Source organism: Gopherus evgoodei, chromosome 3, assembly GCF_007399415.2.
Source record: "Gopherus evgoodei ecotype Sinaloan lineage chromosome 3, rGopEvg1_v1.p, whole genome shotgun sequence".
NCBI classification, from domain to species: domain Eukaryota; kingdom Metazoa; phylum Chordata; order Testudines; family Testudinidae; genus Gopherus; species Gopherus evgoodei.
Window position 1 is genome coordinate 102,926,134 of NC_044324.1, and position 23,745 is coordinate 102,949,878.

Below are 23,745 nucleotides of genomic sequence, written 5' to 3' on the forward strand. Positions count from 1 at the left end.
CAGCTCGGCAAAGTAATTTTACCAATGCCTTAGCCTCATTTTATAGAGAGGGTAGCTGAAGCAAACACGGGTGAAGTCTACTTTTATAGAATTAAGATAGCCCTGTTCACAACTAGCAACTCTTGAATGGAATCCTTGCTGAAGAGGGTAATATGCTATGCTTTAGGGCCTGATCCAAAGCCCACGGAAGTCAGTGGAAAGACTCCCATTAACTTCAGTGGTTTTAGGAACAGGCCCTTAAGCTGCAAAAGTTATGAGGATGAGGTTAATTAAAAGATACTTAATTTATTCTACATGGGGAAAGGGATCATTTCAAGATGTGGACAAACTGGAGAAAGTCCAGAGAGGAGCAACAAAAATGATTAAAGGTCTGGGAAACATGATCTCTGAGGAAAGATTGAAAAAATTTGGGTTTTGTTTAGTCTGGAGAAGAGAAGGCTGAGGGGAAACACAATAGCAGTTTTCAACTACACAGAAGTTTGTTATAAAGAGGAGAGTGAAAAATGTTCTTGGTAACCTCTGAGGATAAGACAAGAAATAATGAGCTTAAATTGCAGCAGGGCAGGTGTAGATTGGACAGTCGGAAAAAACTTCCTTTCAGGGTAGTTAAGCATTGGAACAAATTTGTTGTGAAATCTCCATCATTGGAGGTTTTTAAGAACAGGAGATAATACCTAGACCATTCCTGACAAGTGTTTATGTAGTCCTACCTTGAGTACCAGGGACTGGACTAGATGACCTATTGAGGTACCTTCCAGTCCTACACTGCTATGATTCTATGTCTGTGACCCTTCATGGTTTCCAGTTAATGAGATTTGGGGTTGGTAGGATTCTGTATTCTTTTTATGGACTTGAACAGCTGATTAATAAAATTGCAGGCTTTTGCCATTTGATGTTGATTCTGATGTATATTCTGTGAACAAAACATTGACATAGGAAGTCAAACCACTTTAAAACAAAACAATTTTTCTGCAATCAGAGGAAGAATCTGGGTTGGCTAAACAGGTGTAGGGGCAGGAGTGGTGCAGGGGACAAGAGGCCATGAATGGAGGTAAAGGCCACTTGGTTAGAAGAAAGGATGAGATAGAGGTGAGAGAATGATAAAAGGGGAGAACTGATACATAAGAAGAAAAAGAAAATATGAAGATGAAAGTGAACAATAGCAAGGGAAGAAGAGAGAGGAGCAGAAGGATAGCACCAGAGAGAGAGAGAGAGAAGTAAATAGACCAGAGAGAAAAAGCAACACCCAACTGTAAAGTTAGAAAACTATATTTTATTTCCTTATTTTCCTGCATTTAATTGTATTTCACTGCTAGAAAAGGGGAATCTCAGCAGAGAGCAGAAGCTATTTTTAAACCCCCCAGGGCTGGAGGGAGGAATATTGCAGCTGAATTTCACTCAGGGAGTGGGTTTACCTTGATATTTGTGGTCCAGGTGGTGTTAGAGTGTTTTAGGCTGATCATCTAGAGAACAAAGCAGCAGTTTTTCCTCTTAGTTCAAGCTCTACTTCCCTCTGTCCCATAGTTGGATGCATGTCAGTGGTGCTGTCTCTCATTCATAAAGCACTCTTGAATCATTTTCATTTTATACTGTCAGATATTAATACTTAGCTCTTATACAGCACTTCTCATTTTCTGAGTGCTCTACAGATATTCCCTAATTAATCATCACAATACCCATATGAAATGACTGTTATTGTTCTCATTTTACAGATGGGGAAATTTGAAGTTAACTGACTTGCCCAAGGCAACACAGCAGGACATTGTCAGAATTAGCATTGGCACTCAGGAACTCCTGAATCTTGGCTCTGTACTCACACCTGTCTTTCTGATTAATTAATGTATTTTTGCAGTACTGTACCTTTTAACTCCTTCAAATCATCCACTGTGTTTTAGTAGCAGTTGTCTTTGAATATATAAATCTTATTATTCCTGATGATTTGAAGATGTGGTGGTGATGCTGAAAGCTGTTTTTGCATTGGAGGCTTTATATATAAGTGGTGTTTGAATGACCTCTTTTCAATGCCTATTATTTGTGCGTGTGGGTGGTTGCTGATAAACTGGTAACAGTCCCCTGGGTATCCCAATGCCTGTGGCAGGAGACATTAATTTCTGTATTGCATATTTGCCAATATGTGGATTAATTGTTATATAACTGAGTAATATAATAGCTATCATCCTCAAGATATCCAAAATGCACAACTTCATTAAATATTCACATTTTAACTGCCTAGCACTCAACAACTGTCTGGACAATTGCTAGCTGGCATAGGTATAGAGCATTGTGGCAATGAAGTTAGGTACTTTAAAAATCAAATAAGAGAGAGTACTAGCATTGAAAACATAGGTTTGACAGTCTGACACTGATTTCAGATAAATATGTGGTAGCATTAACTATTATCATAATTCTTTTATTTCACTCCACAGTATACATAACTGATGTGTGAAATCCACCCAGCAGTTTAAGAAAGACAAACTATTTTAATCAAGTTTAAGAGTTTCAATTTCTTTCTATTAAAAAAGTCCCTACCAAACACATTTTATAGACAGAATGAAGCAGCAGCAATGGAAAATGTCAGTATTTTCTGGCTCATTTCTTACATTTACATATACAAAAAAACCCCAAAACTCCAAACCTGAAAAACTCAGCACTACTGAATGCAAGTATTAGTTAATATTTTACGTTTGAGTGTGTTCATATGTACGTATTCATTTCACACCGGTGGAAATACAGGAAAAAAATCAAGAGCCAGTAAGAGTGGAATTAACTGACCCCAAACTGACAGTACTGCTTCATTCACATTACGAGAAAGTGTTGTGATGACATTGGGTAACCTCAAATACAACACAGACAGGATTTATAGCGCTGAAATGCTTTATTTTTTTCCGCCATAGATTTCAATTTTAAAAAGTTTTGATGAAGCCACGCCTAATTTATATAGCTAGCTTTATTCATAGGTGGCAATCCCTTAGTGCATTGCAACATGTCCTGTAACCAAGTACTTCACACACTTAAACTTTCCTGAGCACCCCATCTCACCTGGTAATTCTGCCCACATATACAGGACTCATTATGGTAGTTTATATTGCTTTGCTGCTAGAACTAACCACAGCATGCCCTTTGTTCCCAATATTAGTGTGTTCTTCAGGATGAACTGTTATGCTGGATACTTGCACCTATCAAAATAGAAAATCTTTGTGGAAAGCCTCTACACTCTTGCACAGTAATCTGACTAAGATTTCTTAGTGCAAAAAGGAAAATGTAGTTTAAACTATCGACGTAATTTGTGCCTTCTTGTTATTTTAGAGACTGTATTCAGAATGGCAGAAATAGAAGCTGCCATCATGAATATCACACACACCCAAATCTATCACTTAAGTGGGGAATAAAACCCCATTATAGCGTGCTGACATTAGCCACATGCACAGATCAACTTAGAGAAACCACATCATTTTTCTTCCATTCTGAGACATTACTGTAATAGATGATGGCATAAGAACAACTGTTGCAGTATACTGAATTTTCTCTCTTTGTGGTTTTTTATTTTTGGCAGATAGTACGCAATTATCTTGAACTGTCTATCCACATTTAAAGTTCACAGTCAATATGGCTCATCCAGGTATTGTAAAGGTTAGGTTTCTACCTGAAATTTTCTTCTTGAAATTTTGATAAACAGATTTGATAGACAACAATTCATCATCCTGTGACCTTTTTATCTTTTCAGTGTCTATCTAAATCCTTTGCTGATTCAGCAGATGTTGGGTAAAAAGCCCTCCTGTTTGCTAACAGTACAATAATCTTGAGTGAAATACAAATCTGATGTTCTCTAATGACTAGTGGGACTACTGCAGTGTTCAGTTGGAACATGTCACTTAGCTGCTAATGTTCCTTATTGACTCAACATCCTGCTCACTGCTGCAAGACTTGGCTTCAGAAAGGTGACTGAAATCAGTGCACAAAGATTGTACTGCCTTTTTTTTTTTAAATTTCCGATCTCTAGGGCCAGATTATGGCTTTTGTGAAGGGGCAGGGGAAAGAGGGTTCTGGGAATCTCTTCCAAGGGCACCCACACAATTCTCTCCCACACCAATTCTTCAAAGTCAATGAAGAAAGACAGGATGCAATTCTGGCCCCAGTGAAGTCAATGGGAGTTTTGCCACTGATTTCAATGGGAACAAGATTTCACCAATGACATGATGGTTTTTGATAGTCCTATTACTGATGAGACGCAATAGGAGATGAAGCCCCTTCTGATGAGATCTCTCTCCATTCTGAAGAAGAGATGGAGAGTGATGCTGCTTCTTACTGAAGGGGAGAAACGGGGGTATGAAGTCCCTCTAAATGAAGAGAAGTAGCTTTTGTCACTTGATCATAACCCCGGTCTAGAAAGTCAGTAGCAGATGTCATCTCGTCCACTGAATCACAGACTTTGTAAAGGGTAAGGGGTTGTTTACTCAAGTCTGACTCCTTGTGGTTTGATGGATTTAAAGATGTGATTATCCTCCAGATCATGTTTCAACATTTCATATTACTTGTCCTGGTGTTTGAAATGTTTTTTTAAAAAAAGAATAATTAATAACTTTTCTGCATTTACTCCATATTTGGCCTACAACAAAACAATTTGATCAAAATTATTATTGGCTCTGTATTTCTAAGGGACATCTAATGGAAAAAAGAATGCATATACAGGTGCTCAAAACTACAATATATAAATAAATAGCTTTGGCTGAGATCACAAATGTGAACAGCCCTCAGTATGCTAAAACAGGGAACCATTTTTAGAGGTATGCAGGTAAATACATCATCTACAGTTATGAGACTAATAGTTGTCTGTCAGGGAAAGAAAACTGGAACAAGATACATATTACTGAATCTGGAATAAATTGGTACATTCAAGTTACATTTCTGAATTTAAATGAGATAAAATAATGACCTCCTCCTACTGATGTACACGAATAAAATTCCAATTGGAGTTCATCTTCTGCATATGCAAGCACATACATGCGTACCCACTTAGCCTTTGACAAGTCAACATTTGCTAGCTTGCCCCACAGTCATTTCCTGTTGTAAGTACAGGTGAAAACTCTTCTCTTAGATTTCACTGTGGAATGAAAGTGAGCAAAAATGAACATTTAGCACCCAATCTTCTCCCAGCATGCTAGGACAAGACGTAGCCAAAATACCATCTTTCTTATATGTTAATGGGGCAGGCAATGGAGAACCAGCCAAAGGAGACTCTATAACCTCGTGTTCACTATGGACATATGAGTAATCTACATAGTTACAGGAAAGATGGAGAGCGATGGCTGTTGCTAGTGAGTCTGCACAGAGCACAAATCTGTATATCTCAAATTCAGTGGAGTAGCTGAACAGTGCTCTGCTTTGTCTCCTCCCTTTGATACCTGGGGCAACATCCCGGCTGTGAGAGCCTTTGGGATCTTACCAGCAGGTAAGCACTGAAAATCCAATTCCTTTGCTATTCCAGGAAAGCACAAACCTTCGTTCATAACTACATGGTACTTAAGCCTTAGAAATCCAAGAAACTGTTGACGTTTATTTTTGGCCTTGACTCAGCTGTTAAAATCAGAGGATGTGTATGGTACAAAATTAAGGTGAAAAAGATTCTCAGTAGTTGGCAGCTGTTATCAACTAATCAAACTGTCATATATGTACTCACAAGACTTTCCTTGGTGACATAAAATTTGGCCTCTCAACATAAGATGAATTCAGATTGTTACCTGCTTCATCTTCCCTCAGATCCCAATCAAGAGAGGGAGAGAACATTTGAAAATTAATTTATAGCCCCTTTTTTCTATTCAGTTTTTCCTGTCGTATGCAGCTTTTTAAAAACAGTAACAAAGCACAGCAAGATTCTCTACACCAAATACAATAACTCACCAGTATAATGGGAAGAAAGGGAACCATAAACTTATATTATACATTAGGAAACAAGTTTGAAAAATGTAATTTTAAAGTAGTTCTTTTGCTTTTAGTACCATTTTTAGGACTCCTTTGTTAAATTCATATCAGTTGGGGCAAAAAGTCCAGTATGTCAAGCTAACTCACTGAATTTTCTTTTACAGACTTACCATGCTATCATAACAACAGAACTATAGGTTACATTGTAATGGAATTATTTTTATATACTCCAATTTTCAAGTCAGTATTTTAACTGTCGAAGTCACAATGAACAGAAAAGGTAAAACAAGTAAATGAACCTTAATGAACATTTGTTTTGCAAAAAGTATTTTAGATTAATTTCCATTTTTTTTTATTAGGGATACATAACAAAATTATTTTGACTTATGTTTCAGAAACCCAGGCTTATACACACCAAAACACGCATTTCGGAATGTTGAAATCAATCATTGTATAAAAACACAAATGCATCACTAATTTCCAGAATTGATGTAGCAATCATCTTCTTTGACATGTTTTCTGAAGTTGACTCCAGATTGGACAGAAGAGTAATCCACACTGCTCATTTATTTACCTCAGAATCACCTTGCTTTTATTAGTGTGAGTTTTTTTATATAATGGTAATATGTACAAATCAAACCAATCGATAAAATGACTGTACTGAATACTGCATATTTTAGTAATCCGCCTTCCCATTTATCCATTCTGAGAATATAAAATTAGCATATAAGATTACAAATATATATTTATGGTTTAGAAACCATTATGGCTGAGGGCAATATCAGTCCTTTGTTCCACTTGGATTTAACTATTCTTCCTCAGCCAAACCATAAGGTCAGATCAGCTGCATCCAGGAAAGCTGCTTTGCTTTTGCTCATCCCCATTCACATAACTACAGGATACTCAAGTGATTATTCTCAGTATTGCTTCTTATTGCCAGACCTGTGCAGAATTTTAAAGTTTTAGATAAGATGGTGTGGGCAGGAGATGACCAAAATGTATTAGTTTGGGAACAGCTTCCAGAGAATACAAACAAGACCCCTACGTTAGCTACGGGCAGATTCTCAAGCAATCTACCAAATAAAAATAAGACAGTACATACAGTATGGAGAAATAAATTATTTTTCAGTTGATCCAATTCAGATGATGTCCCCTTGAAAAACCTATATTCTGAAAACATTTATTATGGTTTTTAACATACGTATATTTCCACAGCATGAATTTTTATGGAGACTGATATAAAACAATCGGCATTCCCTTTCAGAACTTAACTAAAGCTTGAAGATGAAATGCTTGTTTGCTTGATCTATGTGCTCTGCATTCTAATGTTCCTCATGTCTCTCAGCAGCACTGGCCTGTAGGTTGCCTCCAAGCTTTCCATGTATTCTAAATAATCACTCACTCGAAATCTATGGAGTGCTTCTTCCTGCACAAATATACAAAAAAAAATTATTAGCTATGAAAAAAGATGCAGTATTACAGTGTAATGAATTTTAGATGTTTGAAGGTAGCTTATTTTACTTTTGCATGTCACTGCCTTGGTGTTTTATGGTGCAAACAGATACTCTATTTCCCTTTGTTTAAAAGTGAAAAATCAGTGTGCTCAAGTTCAGACAGCTCTTCCTAATTAGAAATTTGCTAACAAATGGCTTTTTCAGACTGAACCCATTTCTTCACTATTAGGAGAGCATTCCATTTGATGATTTCAAGGAATACAAAATAAGCCTTAAATAGAAAATGACAGGTTACAAAAACACTCTTTTCTCAAAGTGTATACTAACTCTGGAAGCCCTAACGTTGTTAATGTGCTAGGTATAAAGAATAGGTTCCCGGTACATTGATCTGCCTTTTTTGCTAACAGCTAGCTAGGAGAATAGCACTAGTTATATATTTAAAAAACCAGTTATGAACACTGATCTTCAAAATATGCCCGTTTAAGGCAGGCTAAGATACTATTGCTTCATCGTCATCATAAATAACAATTAACATTTTATAAAGCTCTGGATTTCATGTCCATATTTAACAGGGCAAAATAAGTCTGTCCAAAAAAAAAAAAAAAAAGATAATCAGGCCAAGGGACTGACAAGGCCAAGGGACTGACAAGGTAGACAAGGGAGACGGATGCTGGCAGATGTATCCTCCGCAAAAAGAAACCGAGAGTAGAGCTGGATTCAACAGGGACACCAAGAAAATACTCTCTGGTGCACTTGATACTCCTTAGAGCAGGAACAACCTGTGTGCTGATCATCTGCTGGGCAGTGTTATTGCTAAGGCAGCATATGCTGTAACAAGCATTTAGGAGCTAGACAGTGCTAGGGCACATGGCATACAGGCTGGTGCATTAGCTAAGCATTTCCTCTAGCTAGCAGTCTGTTGAGCCTAGGGTGACCAGATGTCCTGATTTTATTGGGACAGTCCTGAAACTAAGGGTTTTGTCTTATATAGGCACCTATTACTCCCACTCTCTGTCCCGATTTTTCACATTTCCTATCTGGTCACCCTAGCTGAGCCCGTGGAGCACAATTTCCTACCAGCCGAAAGTTTGCACATCCCTGTTTGAATGAGGGTCTGTCACAAACAGATAGTTAAGGGTCAATGTCTCTTTTACCTGTAAAGGGTTAACAAGCTCAGTGAACCTGGCTGACACCTGACCAAAGGACAATTGGGGTACAAGATACTTTTAAATCTTGGTGGAGGAAAGTCTTTGTTTGTGTTTTTTGGGTTGTTCTTTGTTCTCTCTTGGGATTAAGAGGAGCCAGATGTGCAACCAGTTTTCTCCAATCTTTCTGAAACAGTCTCTCATGTTCAACCTAGTAAGTAATAGCTAGAAGGCACAATAGTCTTTTTGTTTGTTTTCTTTATTTGCAAATGTGTATTTTGCTGGAAGGATATTTTACCTCTGTTTGCTGTAACTTATACTTAGGCTAGGGGGGAGGGAGTCCCTCTGGTCTATGCAAAGCTGAGACCCTGTAAACATTTTCCATCTTGATTTTACAGAGATAATTTTTACTTTTTCTTTCTTTAATTAAAAGCTTTTCTTTTTAAGAACCTGTTTGATATTTTTCCTTGTGTAAGACCCAAGGGGACTGGGTCTGAACTCACCAGGGCTAGGTGGGGGGGAAAGGAAGGAGGGGGAATAGTTTATTCCTCTTTGTTTTAAGACCCAAGGAATTTGGGTCTTGGGTTCCCCAGGGATGGTTTTTGGGGGACAGAAAGTGTACCAAACACTATATTTTGGTTGGTGGCAGCATTATCAGATCTAAGCTAAAAATTAAGTTTAGAGGGGTACATGCAGGTCCCCACTTTCTGATGCTAAAGTTCAAAGTGGGAGTAAGACCTTAACAGGGTCTAAGGATGTCCTTGCCCAAGTGCAAACAAGGGCACAATTTTGTCCTATTTTGGGGAATCTTTTTTGCATAATTGGAATGGGAGAAGATTACACTAGGCACTGGAGGAAAAAAAAGCCTGTTGTAGGAGGAGTTTAACTCCCTTTTTCAGGCAGCCAAGTTTGTATTGATTAAATGTGTGTGTGCTCTATACTGTATGTCTAATAGAAACTAAATAAAATAATTGCATTTGTTATTAATTATTCCAGCTAATGTTTATTTCAACTACCTTTGAAACAGTCTGCAAAACTGTTTTGACTCCCTCTGCATATTTTATGCAAGGAAGAATAAGAAGTCATGTAAAGTACCTACTGACCACATAGAAGAGAAAGTTGATGCTACTTCATGGTCATATTTGACTTCTGAAATAAAATGGTCCTTGAGTTAAACTCCTTTTACATTCCCAAGTAGGAACCCACCTTAGTTCCTTAAAAGAAGAAAGAAAAGGTACCTGATATATTCCCTCTCCAGATCCACATTACAGAACCTCTTTGTTGCATGATAAGAACCATGAAACATCCTAAAGCAGTTTGACTGTTAGAAGATGCACACACATCAGTACAAAGAACCAACATATTGCTAAAGGCTGACCAACTGTAATTACAAAAGGCCCCATCCCTGTAACCATTCCTAGTTCCCCTCTGCTTCATCTAAACTAGCTATTATACACCATAGATTCAGAGAAAGATGGACAGTAAATGTGGATTTGCAAAGGCAGTGGGCTAGAGTACTGGGACCCTCATGTGGATGGATGGAAATAGGAAAGGTAAAAGTAGCTTTGCCCCAGCCCTCATGCAAGGGCAAGTGACAATCACAGACCTTGCACTTAAGGAATCACCACAAGACCTGTTGATTGTAGTAATTCTGGTGCTGCAAGACACCTCAAAGACACAGGAGACATAGCCTTCCCCACCATGCTGGCCAGTGGATCAGCTAGACACAGAGAAAGGAAAATGCTGTACTATCTTAAGGGAAAGTGCAGCATGCACAGTCCCCAAATGCTCCCTGGAGATTCGGCCTGTACTGTGCTTCCCAAGACACATCCGCTCTCAAAGTTCTCAGCTTCATAATGCCCCAACTGAATTCAGTTGTGTAATTATACAATCTTCTGGAGAATTCCAGTTACTAAGTATACTTTGTTTCTTCCTGAAGAACTCCACTGTAGGAGGGTAGCAAGCAGAAGCCATTCCCTGGGGGAGGGTTAAGGAATGTTTAACTGAAGAAGGCTGCCTACTCCCTCTGAAAACAAACATCCAATTTAGCTTCAGAATCAGAGAGCATTGCTGAGTAAAAGTGTAAATTTAATTCCAAATGGTGATATGAAGCCTTACAAATCTCAGACATACAGCAGCAGCCAATAAAGTCACCATTTGTCACAAGATACTATAAACTGGTATATAAGCTATGCGGGTTACTTCCTTGTCTAAATATGGACAATAACCTCAGTATTTCAGATACCAATGTGTGATAAATTGTTGGAAAACACTGACCTTCTAACAAAATGAACTTAATGTGGATTATGGAGATGAGCCTTGGAGGGGACTATATCTCTGATAGAATGGACTCTAAAATGGACTCTATTTTAGAATTATGTATTGGAGCCCTTCTACATAATAACAGTCTTTCTGGAATGAGCCTCAGCTAGCTAGATCTCCATTTAAGCCTCTCTGTTGGCTAGACTCTTTCAGGGATGCTTCTAAGTGATGTCAAGTAGACAGAAAATGAAGTCTTATGTCCCAAGAGCCATAAACAGTACATTGAACATAAGGGCCCATACCTGACAAATTTGTTCCCCATATGGCTGGGGAAGATTTGGGAGGAAGATTCTTGCAAATGTGAAGAAACTAAAGTCCCTGAATCATTGGAAATAAGAGCTGAGTAGGAGAGAGACTGATCAATATGAATGGCCTGGGTTTTAGGTTGCACCTAAAGAATAGAAGATCTTCACAACAAAGGCTCTGATTCAATAGAGGTGGTTATGGATGGATGAAGCAGACTTAATGTCTTGGATCTGAGCAGCTATACTTTGTCTCTCAGACACGAAAGCATAAGTAGGAGCCAGAGAATCCTTCCATTTTGGTGAGCATTAGACCAAAGGATTAGCTGTGACCTCTCAAGAAACTTTCCTGATCTCACTGACAACTCCACAAATGGTGAATAGGGTCTTTAAAGGCATCAAATGCAAAACTTCCTCCCATGCTTAACATACACATTGGCACTCTACATTAAACAGTGGCTAAATTCCTTAATCAATAAAACTGAATGTACTGAACCACTTCACATCCCTAAACCACATCTGCAAACAGAAAGTTGAAGAAATCCCCTCCGCCTAGATTTGGAGCTCTTCTTGAAGATCGCTATTTCAGAATGAAACAGAGTCTTGAGTACTGCTTCTGTTTGAGTAAAGACTCTAGGTCTCTTTCACTAATCTATTCACAGAGGTGATAAGTATTTATCTTGGGACCTAGAACAGGTTAGTGGAAGATAAGGTTACTCACTTTGTATAGTAACTGAGGTTCTTCAAGATGGTTGTCCCTTTGGGTGCTCCACTTTAGGTGTTTTGATGCTCTGTGCTTGTAATCGGAGATTTGTGGTAGCAGTGCCCAGTTGGGCTGCACACGCACCGTAGCCGTCTCGTGCCACTCCAAGCAGTTACATAGCGGTGCACAGCCAACTGTTCCCATGTTCCTTCTCTACCTCAGAGAATTGACCTGAAATTCTGAAATAGAGGGGAGGAGGGAGGACAGTGGAGCACTCACAGGGATAACCGTCTCGAAGAACCTCAGTTACCACACTAGGTGGGTGACCCGCTCTTGATCTTTGAGGAGTGTCCCTGTGGGTGCTTCACTTTAGGTGACTGTGGAGCAGTGCCCTTCAGTGGAGGCAAGGGGCTTTGGAGTTGATCTATTGATGGTGGATTACACAGTAATTCCATAGTGTTTAATGAAAGTATGGACTGATACCCAGGCAGCCAGTCTGAAAATGTCAGTGATCGGGATATTATTGAGAAAGGCCACAAATGCTGCTATTGCTCTGCTGGTGTGTGTGTGAACTCTTGGGAGAGGTTGTAGATTGTTGTTTTGGTAGCACAGATGGATACATTCTGATATCCATTTGGACAGCCTCTGTTTTGAGATAGTTTGAACAAATAGTCTACATGATTTTCTAAATGTTTTTATTCTTTCAATGTAGAAAGCTAATGCTCTGAGAACATTCAATGTGTGGAGTGAGGCCTCTTTCTTGTCCGCATGTGGCTTAGGAAAAAATACAGATAAGTAAATGGGTTGGCTTAAATGAAAGGGAGAGGTGACTTTGGGTATGAACTTAGGATGCAGTCATAGGATTATTTTATCTTTAAAGAACATTGTATAAGGTGGGTATGCCATTAGAGTACCTAATTCTGCCACTCATCCAGTGGACATGATGGCAATGAGAAAAGCCACCTTCATGGATAAATGCAACAAAGATCAAGTTGCAAGGGGATCAAGCAGTTTTCCCATGAGTCCTTGTATAACAAGGTCGAGGTCCTACATGGGTGTAGGGTTTATCATTGTCAGATAAGTGTTTTCAATGCCTTTAAGGAAGTGTTTAATTATTGGGTGAGCAAATATGGTGACCCCGTCCACCTTGTCATGGAAGGTGCTAATAATAGCCAAGTGTTCTCTGATGGAGCTTGTGGATAGTCTGTCATCTGATGCAAGTATGGGAACCACATTTGTCTGGGCCACGTGGATGCTATGAAAATGACCCTGGATTTGTTCTGCTTGATCTAGTGAATGACTCGGCTTATGAGTGGGGTCATGCATACATCAGTGGCGCCTTCCATTTTATGAGGAAAGCGTCACCTAGGTATCCCAATCCCTCTCTGGAGCAATATTGTGGGCACTTGGCATTCTGAGCTGTTTCAGATAGATTTATGGTGGGGAACCCCCATCATTTTAATACAGATTTGAGAGTTTGGAGATCCATCTTCCACTCGTGGGTTTGTGAGAAATCCCGGGTTAGTACATCTGCTGTTGAATTCTGACACCCTGGCAGATAGGATGCCAATATCTCTGTGTTGTTGGTGATGCACCATTTCCAAAGGCATATCACCTCTATAAATAGGGAGTATGATTGTGCGCCCCCTTGGCACTTTATATGAATCATGCATGCTATACTGTCCATGAAGATCTTGATTGTATTGTTCTTGATTAGAGGGAGAAAGTGATCAATGCATTTCGGACTGCCCTTAGCTCCAGTAAGTTTATGTGCTGGTTGGACTCCGCTGGGGACTAGCAGCCTTGGACCGTATTGTTGAGTAGATGTGCCCCCCAGCCTATTAGGGAAGCATCTGTCGTGATTGTCATGGTTGGAATTCCTTGTTGGAAATGGACTCCTGAACAGATGTTCTTTGGTGGTGGGCACCATGTTAATAAATCTTTTACTCTGTGTGGCATTATGAGGCATCTGTTGGGAGAGTGTCTGTGTGGTATATACACTGTTGGAAGCCAGGCCTGCAAGCATCTCATGTGGAGTCTGGCATGCTTGACAACAAATGTTGTTGCCAACATGTACTCCAAGAGTTGTAAACATGTTCTGGCGCATGTTTGTGGGCTTTCCCTCACCGTTGAAATTAGGTTGAATAGGGTAAGGAAGCATTGTTGGGGTAGCACTGCTAATACTGTTAGACAGTCGAGACAGGCTCCTATGGATTCCAAATTTTGGCCAGGAACCAATGTGGACTTTTGCACATTTATTTGCAGTCCTAGGTTTGTGAAAAGTGTTATCATGCTCTGTGTGGCTTTTATTGTGTTTAGTGTGCCAGTATGAGGCAGTCATCCAAGTGTAGAAATATCAGTACTCTGTGTCAGCATAGGTGAATTGCAGTGACAGCAAGAACCTTGGATAGGTCAAAAGGTAGTACTCTGTGGTGGAAATACTGTTTCCCTAGGGTGAATCTCAGGAATCTTCTGTGTGACGAGTAGATGGTAATATGAAAATTAGCGTCCTGAAGGTCAAGGGCTGAGAGTCAATCTCCTTTCTCTAATGCTGGAATTATTGTGCTTAGAGTCACCATTTTTAAATGTGTTCTCACAAATGTGTTAAGTTGTTGTAAATCCAGGATGGGTCTCCACCCACTAGTCTTTTTCTGAATTATTAAGTAATGTGAATAAAAACCTCTCTCCCATGTTGTAATGGTACAGGTTCACGGCACCTAATTGTACGAGGTGGTTTATTTCCTAGTGTAACAAGTGCTTGTGGGAGGGGACCCTGAAGAGTGACAAGGAAGGGGGATGAGTAGGTGGGAGAGAAATAAAGGGGATGGAGTAGCCCTTCTGGATAATCTCTAAAACTAATTTGTCTGTCGTGATATTGTCCCAGACTGAGTAGCATGGTGACAGACAGTCTCCAAATGCAGCAAAGAATTCTGTGGCACCTTAGAGACTAACAGACATTTTGGAGCATGAGCTTTCATGGGTGAATACCCACTTCATCAGATGCATGATATGACATGCATCTGATGAAGTGGGTATTCACTCACGAAAGCTTATGCTCCAAAACACGTTAGTCTATAAGGTGCTACAGGATTCTTCGCTGCTTTTACAGATCCAGACTAACACGGCTACCTCTCTGATACTAGTCTCCAAATGGGTGGGGGACCGTTTCTGGTTCCGGAGTCAGAGAGTGTGGTGGTCTTGTGCCCTTGACCACACCTTCAAAATAATTCTTTAGAGGTGGATTGTTGAGATGTCAAAGACTGATCTTGGTTCTGCCAACATCTGTTTTGTTTTTGTTTACGCAGTTGGTCACACTGTCTTTGGGGCTGACAGTATGGTGTAGACTGGAATCTGATTGTAAAACCAGCTCTGTTTCTTTTTGTTTGCAGGTATGTAAATGCCATGGGTTTTTAAGGTTGCTCTTGAGTTTTTAAGGGTGTGTAATGAAATATTGGTTTTGTCTGCAAATAGTTTTCGCCCCTTGAAGGATAAGTCCTCGACCGTTGCCTGAACTTCCCTTGGGAACAGGAAGAGATGGAGCCCATGACCACAGATATCACAATGGGTCATGCTGTTGTGTCTGGCAGAGTCAAGGGAGGCCTGGAGGGCTGTCCTGGAGATGAGAGACCCTTCAGAAAAGTTTGTCTTGTAATGTACTTTTTTGTCATTTGGTAAATTTTCAATAAAAGTTGACATTTTGGTGAGCAACTTGTGTGTATATTTGACTGGAAGAGAAGCATAGTTGGCTAGGAAGAACTGAAGTGTAGCTGAGGAATAAGCTTTCTGCCTGAAAAGGTCTAGCCTTTTCCAGTTCTTGTCGTATGGGGTCATTCGAGACTGGTATTGTTTCCCCCCTTTGGTTGACCACTTCTACTATTAAGAAATTTGGTGTGGGGTGTGTAAATAGGAACTCAAGGCCTTTTGGTGGTATGTAATTTTTTTTTGTTAGATCTTTTACATGAGGGTGGTGCTGTAGCAGGTGTCTGCCAGACTATTTTTGAAGGCTCCATGATTGCATCATTAATTGGCATAGCTATCTTTTCTTATGGGGATGCCTGGAGTATGTCTGTGAGCTTGTGCTGGGCTTCTGGTAGCTGAGCCAATGAAATGTCCAGGAATTCAGCATCCCTTTGAAGAGGTCCTGGAAGGATTTTAAATAATCCCCCATGGTGTGTGTGTGGGGGGACATTATGGTTTCATCCAGTGTCGAAGATGAGAGGTGAGTAGGCAGCAAAGTGTCATGTTTGGCTGAGTCCTCAGGTTCCTCAGTGTCTTCCTCTGGTGTTTTGGAGGGTGCCGAGACTGTTGGTGAAGGGAACCAGGATGTTCTGGACCTAGGCAGGCTAGGGGGGCTGCAATTTTCATTCCTATACATTGCCCATGGATCCCAGTATGACCAGTAAGGTGGGAATGGTGTGGGGGGTGGTGCCCATGGGTGACCATACCATCCTCATGTATCTGCAGGTGGTTGGCGAAGAGATGGTCCTGGCTTGGGTGAGAAGTGGAAAAGAGTATTTATTACTGCATCATCCTCTTCTTCCTCAACACCAACCACCTTCAGATATATGGTGGGGGGAGCTGAGTTGCAAGGAGTAGTCAGCTGGCTTACTACTGATCTAGATGGGGTACCCTTGGTGCCAAGTAGAGGAGATTCAGGAGTTGAGGCCACTATCAGGTCCACATGCCTCAGGAATGGCTGTGGAACCGTGAAGCTCAGCATGAGTTGAAACTGCTGGTGCCAAGGATTTAGAGCTGTGCAGCATAGGTACAGCAGGTGGCACCATTGTAATGCTCAGTGCCAAGACTTTTTTCAGTTCCGTGGGTGCCAAGCTGGACGATTTCACTTTAGCGTGTGAACCCTGGGTTCGTCTTCAAAGAGTGTCCCTGTGGGTGGTTCGCTTTAGGTGCCTTGACATCCTGCACTTGCAATCGGAGATTTGTGGTAGCAGTGTCCAGTTGTGCCATGCATGCACTGTTGCCATCTCGCGCCGCTCTGACTCTACAACATTTGGCTTGAATCGGTGCAATCAGCAGTGCCCTATCTTACCTCAGATAAGATTTACAGTAAATAGTTCAGAGTGATAGTGTTAGCTTAGTTGTAGTTAGTTTCTCTAGCCCCTTGCATTACTCTAATTCCTTTAAAAAAAATTTTAAAAAATCTTTTACCTTCCCTATCTATCCCTGCCTCTCTCGCAGGCATACAGCCTTAGTCTCAGGCCTGGTCTACACTATGCGTTTATATCGATTTTAGCAGCATTAAACCGATTTAACGCTGCACCCGTCCACACAACGAGGCCCTTTATATCGATATAAAGGGCTCTTTAAACCGGTTTCTGTACTCCTCCCCGACGAGAGGAGTAGCGCTGAAATCGGTATTACCATATTGGATAAGGGTTAGTGTGGCCGCAAATCGACGGTATTGGCCTCCGGGCGATATCCCACAGTGCACCAATGTGACCGCTCTGGACAGCAATCTGAACTCGGAGGCACTGGTCAGGTAGACAGGAAAAGCCCCACAAACTTTTGAATTTCATTTCCTGTTTGGCCAGTGTGGAGACCTCACCATCACAGGTGATCACGCAGAGCTCATCAGCACAGGTAACAATGCACTCTCCAGAGAATTGAAAAAGAGCTCCAGCATGGACCGCACGGGAGGTACTGGATCTGATCGCTATATGGGGAGAGGATTCTGTGCTAACAGAACTCTGTTCCAAAAGACGAAATGAAAAAACATTTGAAAAAATTTCCAAGGCTACGATGGAGAAAGGCCACACCAGGGACTCAGTGCAGTGCAGAGTGAAAGTTAAGGAGCTCAGACAGGCCTACTAGAAAAGCAAAGAAGCAAATGGAAGGTCCAGGGCAGGGCCACAAACATGCCGCTTCTATGCTGAGCTGCATGCAATTCAAGTGGGGTCCGCAACCACTACCCCACCCCTGTCCATGGATTCCGAGGTGGGGGTGGTAATCTCAGCCATGCCTGAGGATTCTGCGGATGGGGAAGATGAGGAGGAGGAAGAGGAGGACGAGCTTGCAGAGAGCACCCAGCACTCCGTTCTCCCCAACAGCCAGGAGCTTTTTCTCACCCAGACGAAATTATCCTCTCAGCCCTCCCAAGCCAGTAGCCCAGACAATGAAGCCATGGAAGCGACCTCTGGTGAGTGTACCTTTGTAAATATAAAACATGGTTTAAAAGCAAGCATTTTTTAATGATTGATTTGCCCTGAGGACTTGGGATGCATTCGCGGCTAGTACAGTTATTGAAAAAGTTTGTTAACGTGTCTGGGGATGGAGCAGAAATCCTCCAGGGACATCTCCATGAAGCTCTTCTGGAGGTACTCCAAAAGCCTTTGCAGAAGGTTTCTGGGCAAGGCAGCCTTATTCCGTCCACCATGGTAGGACACTTGACCATGCCATGCATGTAGCAAGTAATCTGGTATCATTGCATGACAAAGCCTAGCTGTGTATGGTCCCGGTGGTTGCCGGCATTCAAGCAACATCCGTTCTTTATCTCGCTGTGTGATCCTCAGGAGGATGATATCATTCATGGTAACCTGGTTGAAATTCAGGAATTTAATTAAGGGGACAGAGATGGCCATTCCTACTGGCCTGTTTGCCTGTTGCTTAAAAGAAATACTTCCTTGCAGGTAGCCAAGCGGGGGGAGGAGAGGTGCCGGCAGGAAGATCAGAGGTGTAGGCAGGAAGATCAGCGGTGGCGGGATGCAAAGCCGGGGTGCTGCGTGATCAAACTGACATCCTTTGACGTCTGGTGGAGCTTTAGGAACAGCAGCGGGGTCACAGAGTGCAGCTTCAGCCCCTGTGTAACCACCCTCACCACTCATCATGTTCCATATCTTTCTCACTCAGACGTGTAAGAACGCGTGGGGGAAGGCACCCGCCCACTCCACCCCCATGGACAGCCCAACCAAAAGGCTCTCATTACTTGGAAATATTTTTAGTGGCCTTTTCCTTCCCTCCTATTCTCCTCCCAAACCACACCCGGGATACCTTGTCAGTTCTCTCTCTCTTTTTATAAAGACTTTTTAATAAAGAATACATGATTTTTAAACAATAGTGACTTTATTTCCCTAAGCAAGCTGTAATCGAAGGGGGAGGGTGGGTTGCTTACAGAGAATGAGTCAATCAATGGGGGGGGGCGTTCATCAAGGGGAAAAAACACAACAGTCACACCGTACCCTGGCCCGTGATGAAGTCTGTCCATCTTGCTCCTTGCCCGTGCCACTTCCCCCAGCTCCCATTGGCCAGGAATGGCGAACCATGGGCATTGGGAGCTTACTTTCCTATACCAGCTACCTCTTGTATTGCTACACAGGTAGCAGCACAAAAGGGGAAGCAAACTCAACACAGCCACTACATCCCTTTCCTTTGCAAGTGGGAGCAAGATATAGGTAGAGTTTTGATCTTGGCCAACCAATTTGCCCGCCAAAACAGCTATGTTGGTGTGTTCAGGAGTATATGCTGTGGCAGGGATAGATGGCATGAAAATTAATCTGATTATTTTAAAATTATTAATTCTTTTTACCATAATACATAGGATTTACTTCAAGTATTTTAATTAAGTACTGTGCTTTTCAAAAGCCTGATTTTTACTGGAGCAGAGTACAGTCTTTCTTCCATGGTCAGGGATTCATTGAATCTCATTTCCTTGGTGCATGTAGAGATGGTTGTTGAGTCCACCTGCTGATGCTTAGTCTTTTCACGTATCTTGCCAATGTACTGGTTATATTGATAGGGAAGCAGAGTATTTTGTTCAATTATTTTGATCTATATTTTCACAAAAACAAACAGGAAACATTCACCATATGTGTTTCTGAATCAAAATATACTGCCTGCTTCTCCATCAGCATGGTATACAAGTTTTGTGCTTTTTATGTTTGTCATGGCAGTGGTTCTCTAATGATGCTAATCGTTAAAGCTCACCACCATCTGGAATATTTCAGTGTCAACATAGAAACCTGATCTCTGTCCATCCCCAGAAGAAGAAAATCAAAGACCAAAGATATGAGTGGAGAAAAGGGAAAGTCCAGAACAGAATAGTGGTTGGTGCAGCTACTAACTTTAAATAATGGCTTCTTGAACAAGGACTCAAACCATTACTTTGTTTAGAGGAAGCTGGCACCTTCACCCCCTAAAGTGAAGCATTAACAATCTATAGAGAACATGGAGGTTGGATAAGGGGGTTGAATCCCATAGATCATAGTTTGCAGATTCCTTAGAACATCTAGAACCACTGTTTTAAAAAAAAAAAAAAGAATGAAACTCAGCCAGCCAAGATGGTATGTTTGTCTTGTTCCTGTTTCTATAACTGCTCTCACAGACATAGCCAAATTGATCTTGAACCAGTCATTATTACCCGTGAACTAGGAGGAAAACTACCCATTGAAAGTAATGTGCAACTTTGTTTATCAAGTCTACAAATCAAAATCTATATTTTAATCATTTAAATTAGATTTCAAATTCTCAATTCACCTTCTTTCTCCAAATGTTAAACTGGTGGGATGCTGTACAAACAATATTTGTGGAAATGAATGAAGGGTAAAGATCATCTTGGCAGCTGTTCAAGGTTTAGTATAAAATATCTTAAGATTTTATTGAAAAGACAGTTTCCCTCCCAGGCTTTGTAACCCATTCAGGTGATATTCATGGCAACAGGAACGCTAACTATAAGCCTACAATAATATAAATGAGCAAACCTTGCAAAGTCCTTCTAAAGAGGCAGCTATCAAAATAACAATGATCTGAAGGGAAAACTTTGTGATTCAAATGTTTTCAAGCTTCAGTAAGAGGATACTGCATAACTTTACACCTCTGAAACACACCTAATTCGAAAGGAAGCCACATACATACACGGAAAGTTAGAGTCCAATCCACTTCCCACTGGCGTCAATAGGAATTTTCCCACTAATTCCAATAGGAGCTGGAAAAGGCCTATATATATAAGTATTTTTCTTTGGAGAACACTACTCTTTTTTGCCCTGCTTGATGAAGAAATACAACTACAGTATAAGTGAATGACAAGTGTAAAAGGGGTCATATAATGAAGCTTCCAAAGAAAGGAGACTTCAGGAAGGGTAAAAACTGGAGGGGCATTCAGTTGCGTTCTATTCCAAGTAAGGCATTTAAAGGTATTATTCTAGACAGAATAAAGGAAGTGGTAGGGTCCCAGTTTCAACAAGAAGAGATATTATTCAAACAAGAGAAATCATGTATAGATCAAACAGTAACCCTATGTGTCATCATAGAACTGTTGATCAAATGGCATTTACCACTTTACATTGATTTTATAGATTTCCAAAAAGCCATACAGAGGATAAAACTGTTTTATGGAAGTTACTGTGCCACTATGGAAATTTTCCTCAGAAATATGTGAACATCATTCAGAGCTTCTATGAAAATATGACGTTCTAAGTAATACATAGCAGTTAACTGATTAAATCATTCAAGATTACTACAGGTGTCAGACAAGAATGTCTTATGTCACCTATGATCTTTTTTACTGGTAGGGGATAGGGTAATGAGAAAGACCACAGGGTCAGACAATGGACTGCTGCACAAGTTAACAGGAGACTGACTTTGCAGATGACATCAACTTGCTATACCATACTCACAGAGACATGAAAGTTCCAACATATAATCACCATGCCTCTGCCCAGTTAGTAAGATTGAAAAATCAACACCAAGAAAACTAAAACCATAAGAATTAACATACAACACAGAACACCAACAGAAATTTCCGAGACTGATGAAGAAGCCTGCTATTTCAAATATCTTGGCAACACTGTAAATACAACGGGTGGAACAGACAAAGACTTTAAAACCAGAAGAGTAAAAGCCAGATGTGTTTGTAACTCTAAGCCAATCAAGAGAAAAGAAATCTTTCCCTGCAAACTAAACTTTGAATATATAACACCACTATACAGTTGGTCTTACTATGTGGCACTGAAACTTGGAGACTTATTATGATCTATTATTTAAATTCCAAGTTTCCATCAACTTAGACAAATCTTCAATATCAGACGGCTAGAAAAAAAGTCACAAATAAACAACTCTGGAGAATGACAAAACAGAAACCAATAGGAAAGGAAATTACATAAAAAAATTGAGATGGCTAGGACATAGATCAGGGGTGGGCAAACTACGGCCCACGGGCCACATCCAGCCCATGGGGAACGAGGCTATGTGGATGGGGCAGGGGTCCCAGAGGGGCCGTCAGGGAACAGGGGGGTTGGATGGGGCAGGAGTCTTGGGGGGTGGGGGCAGCTAGGAGGTGGGGGCCAGGCCATGACACCCTCCCCTAACCAGCCCACCATACAATTTACAAAAGCCGATGCAGCCCTCAAGCCAAAAGGTTTGCCCACCTCTGACATAGATGGAGGAAAGACCTGAATAACAGCAGTAGAGGCCTTGGACTGGAATTCCCAGGGTAAGAGACAATGTTGTAGACAAAGGATAACATGAAAATGCACGAAAGAAACAGAACTGAAAGCTATCAGAATGACATGGAAACAAGCTAAGAATGCAGCAGGAGATCAGCAAAGATAGCAGGTAGTGGTGAAGGCCCTTTGTTCCTCATGGAAAACAGACATGAGAGAGAGAAAGAGAGATGAATGAGTCTAAAATAAAATCAATACTGGAAATTCAGTTGTTTGGCAAAATAATATCTCTTTTCAGTCTGGAAAGTGTAGCTTTCCTTTAATCTGGTAATCTAAAGAAAAAAACATTACTTTGAGAAAAACCTGTAGATCTTGGGTCTGTGTGTGCTGCAGAATATCTTGCTGAAGATGTTTGAACACAGATATACACATATAGATCTGATAATCAGGACCAAGGAAAATACATGTAGCAATGTAGTGACAGATCTCACTCCAGTCCAAGTAATTCCAGAAACACTGAGCTAGCCACTGCTGACAAATCTAGAAAAATACAAAAACAAATTCAATTTATTACAGTAATTCAGTGATTAATTAATAACTTTTCTAAACCACAAACCCCTTTTCCACACCAAGACCATCCCATGCCCCCTTCACATCCAGCCAGGATCTACCCAGATCCCCTACCCAACCCATAAGTTGGTGGTCATGACTAACAGGCAGAGAACCCCCGCTTAATATAGGCATTTTAAAATGATACACTTCGTGGTTGGTATATTGAATAAAACATATTATTTACCATAGTAACTGTGGTTCTTGAAGAGAGGCCTGTGTAGATCCTCACTCTTAAGAAAAATGTGCCTCTACTGCACAAACCCATAAGTTTGTAGCAAGCAGTGTTGGTCTTAAACTCTTCCCTTGTACTCGGTTGTAAGAGCATAAAAGAGGCATGGCTCCCAATGCCCTTTAGTCATTCCCAAAGTCATGTATTCAAGACTCCTTCACCTGAGGCTCTAAAGAAGGTACACAGGGAGTCTGAATTCCTATGGGCAACCATCTCAAAGAACTGCTGTTACCACACTAAGATCAGTAATCATTTTCCTCCTTTGAGAACTTCCCATTTGGCTCACAATTCTTGGGAGTTTAAAAAGAACAAGTGACTCTCCAGGAGGTGGTCAGAGAAGGATAAGATCAAAAATAATTCAAAGCCAGCTACTGGCTTCAGACATGTTGGTCTCAATATTGTCTGGCTTGGAACGATGGAAAAGCGATACATAACAGTGCTGTCCTAACCAATAAAGTCAATCCAACAAAACAAATTGACCCCAAAAGTGAAAAAAACCTCCAGATTAATTGTCCTAAACATATTCCCTTCTTAACAACTATTGTTCTGCTAACAGGAAAAAGGGATTTTGAAAAAGGATAATGAAGTGAGCTTTGAAGTTTGGCCTCACTGCTTATAATGGTTAAAAAGAACTGAGGTGCAGCAGGGACCATGATCCTCATTTGATATCAATGGCCCTGAAATAATGCATGTACAGCCCCGATGGACACTGCTATATAGAAGAACCC

The 23,745-nt window shown here is 40.8% G+C and overlaps 1 protein-coding gene across 1 annotated transcript in view; it reads right to left on the reverse strand.

The window, feature by feature from the left end:
• Window positions 1-2,808: 2,808 nt before the first annotated feature.
• TBC1D32 (TBC1 domain family member 32) overlaps window positions 2,809-23,745 on the reverse strand; it is a 164,245-nt gene continuing 143,308 nt past the window's right edge. The window contains 2 exon segments of the mRNA XM_030556208.1: window positions 2,809-7,345; window positions 22,528-22,716. Of these exon segments, the coding sequence (XP_030412068.1) occupies window positions 7,226-7,345; window positions 22,528-22,716 (309 nt within the window). The 3' untranslated portion in view covers window positions 2,809-7,225.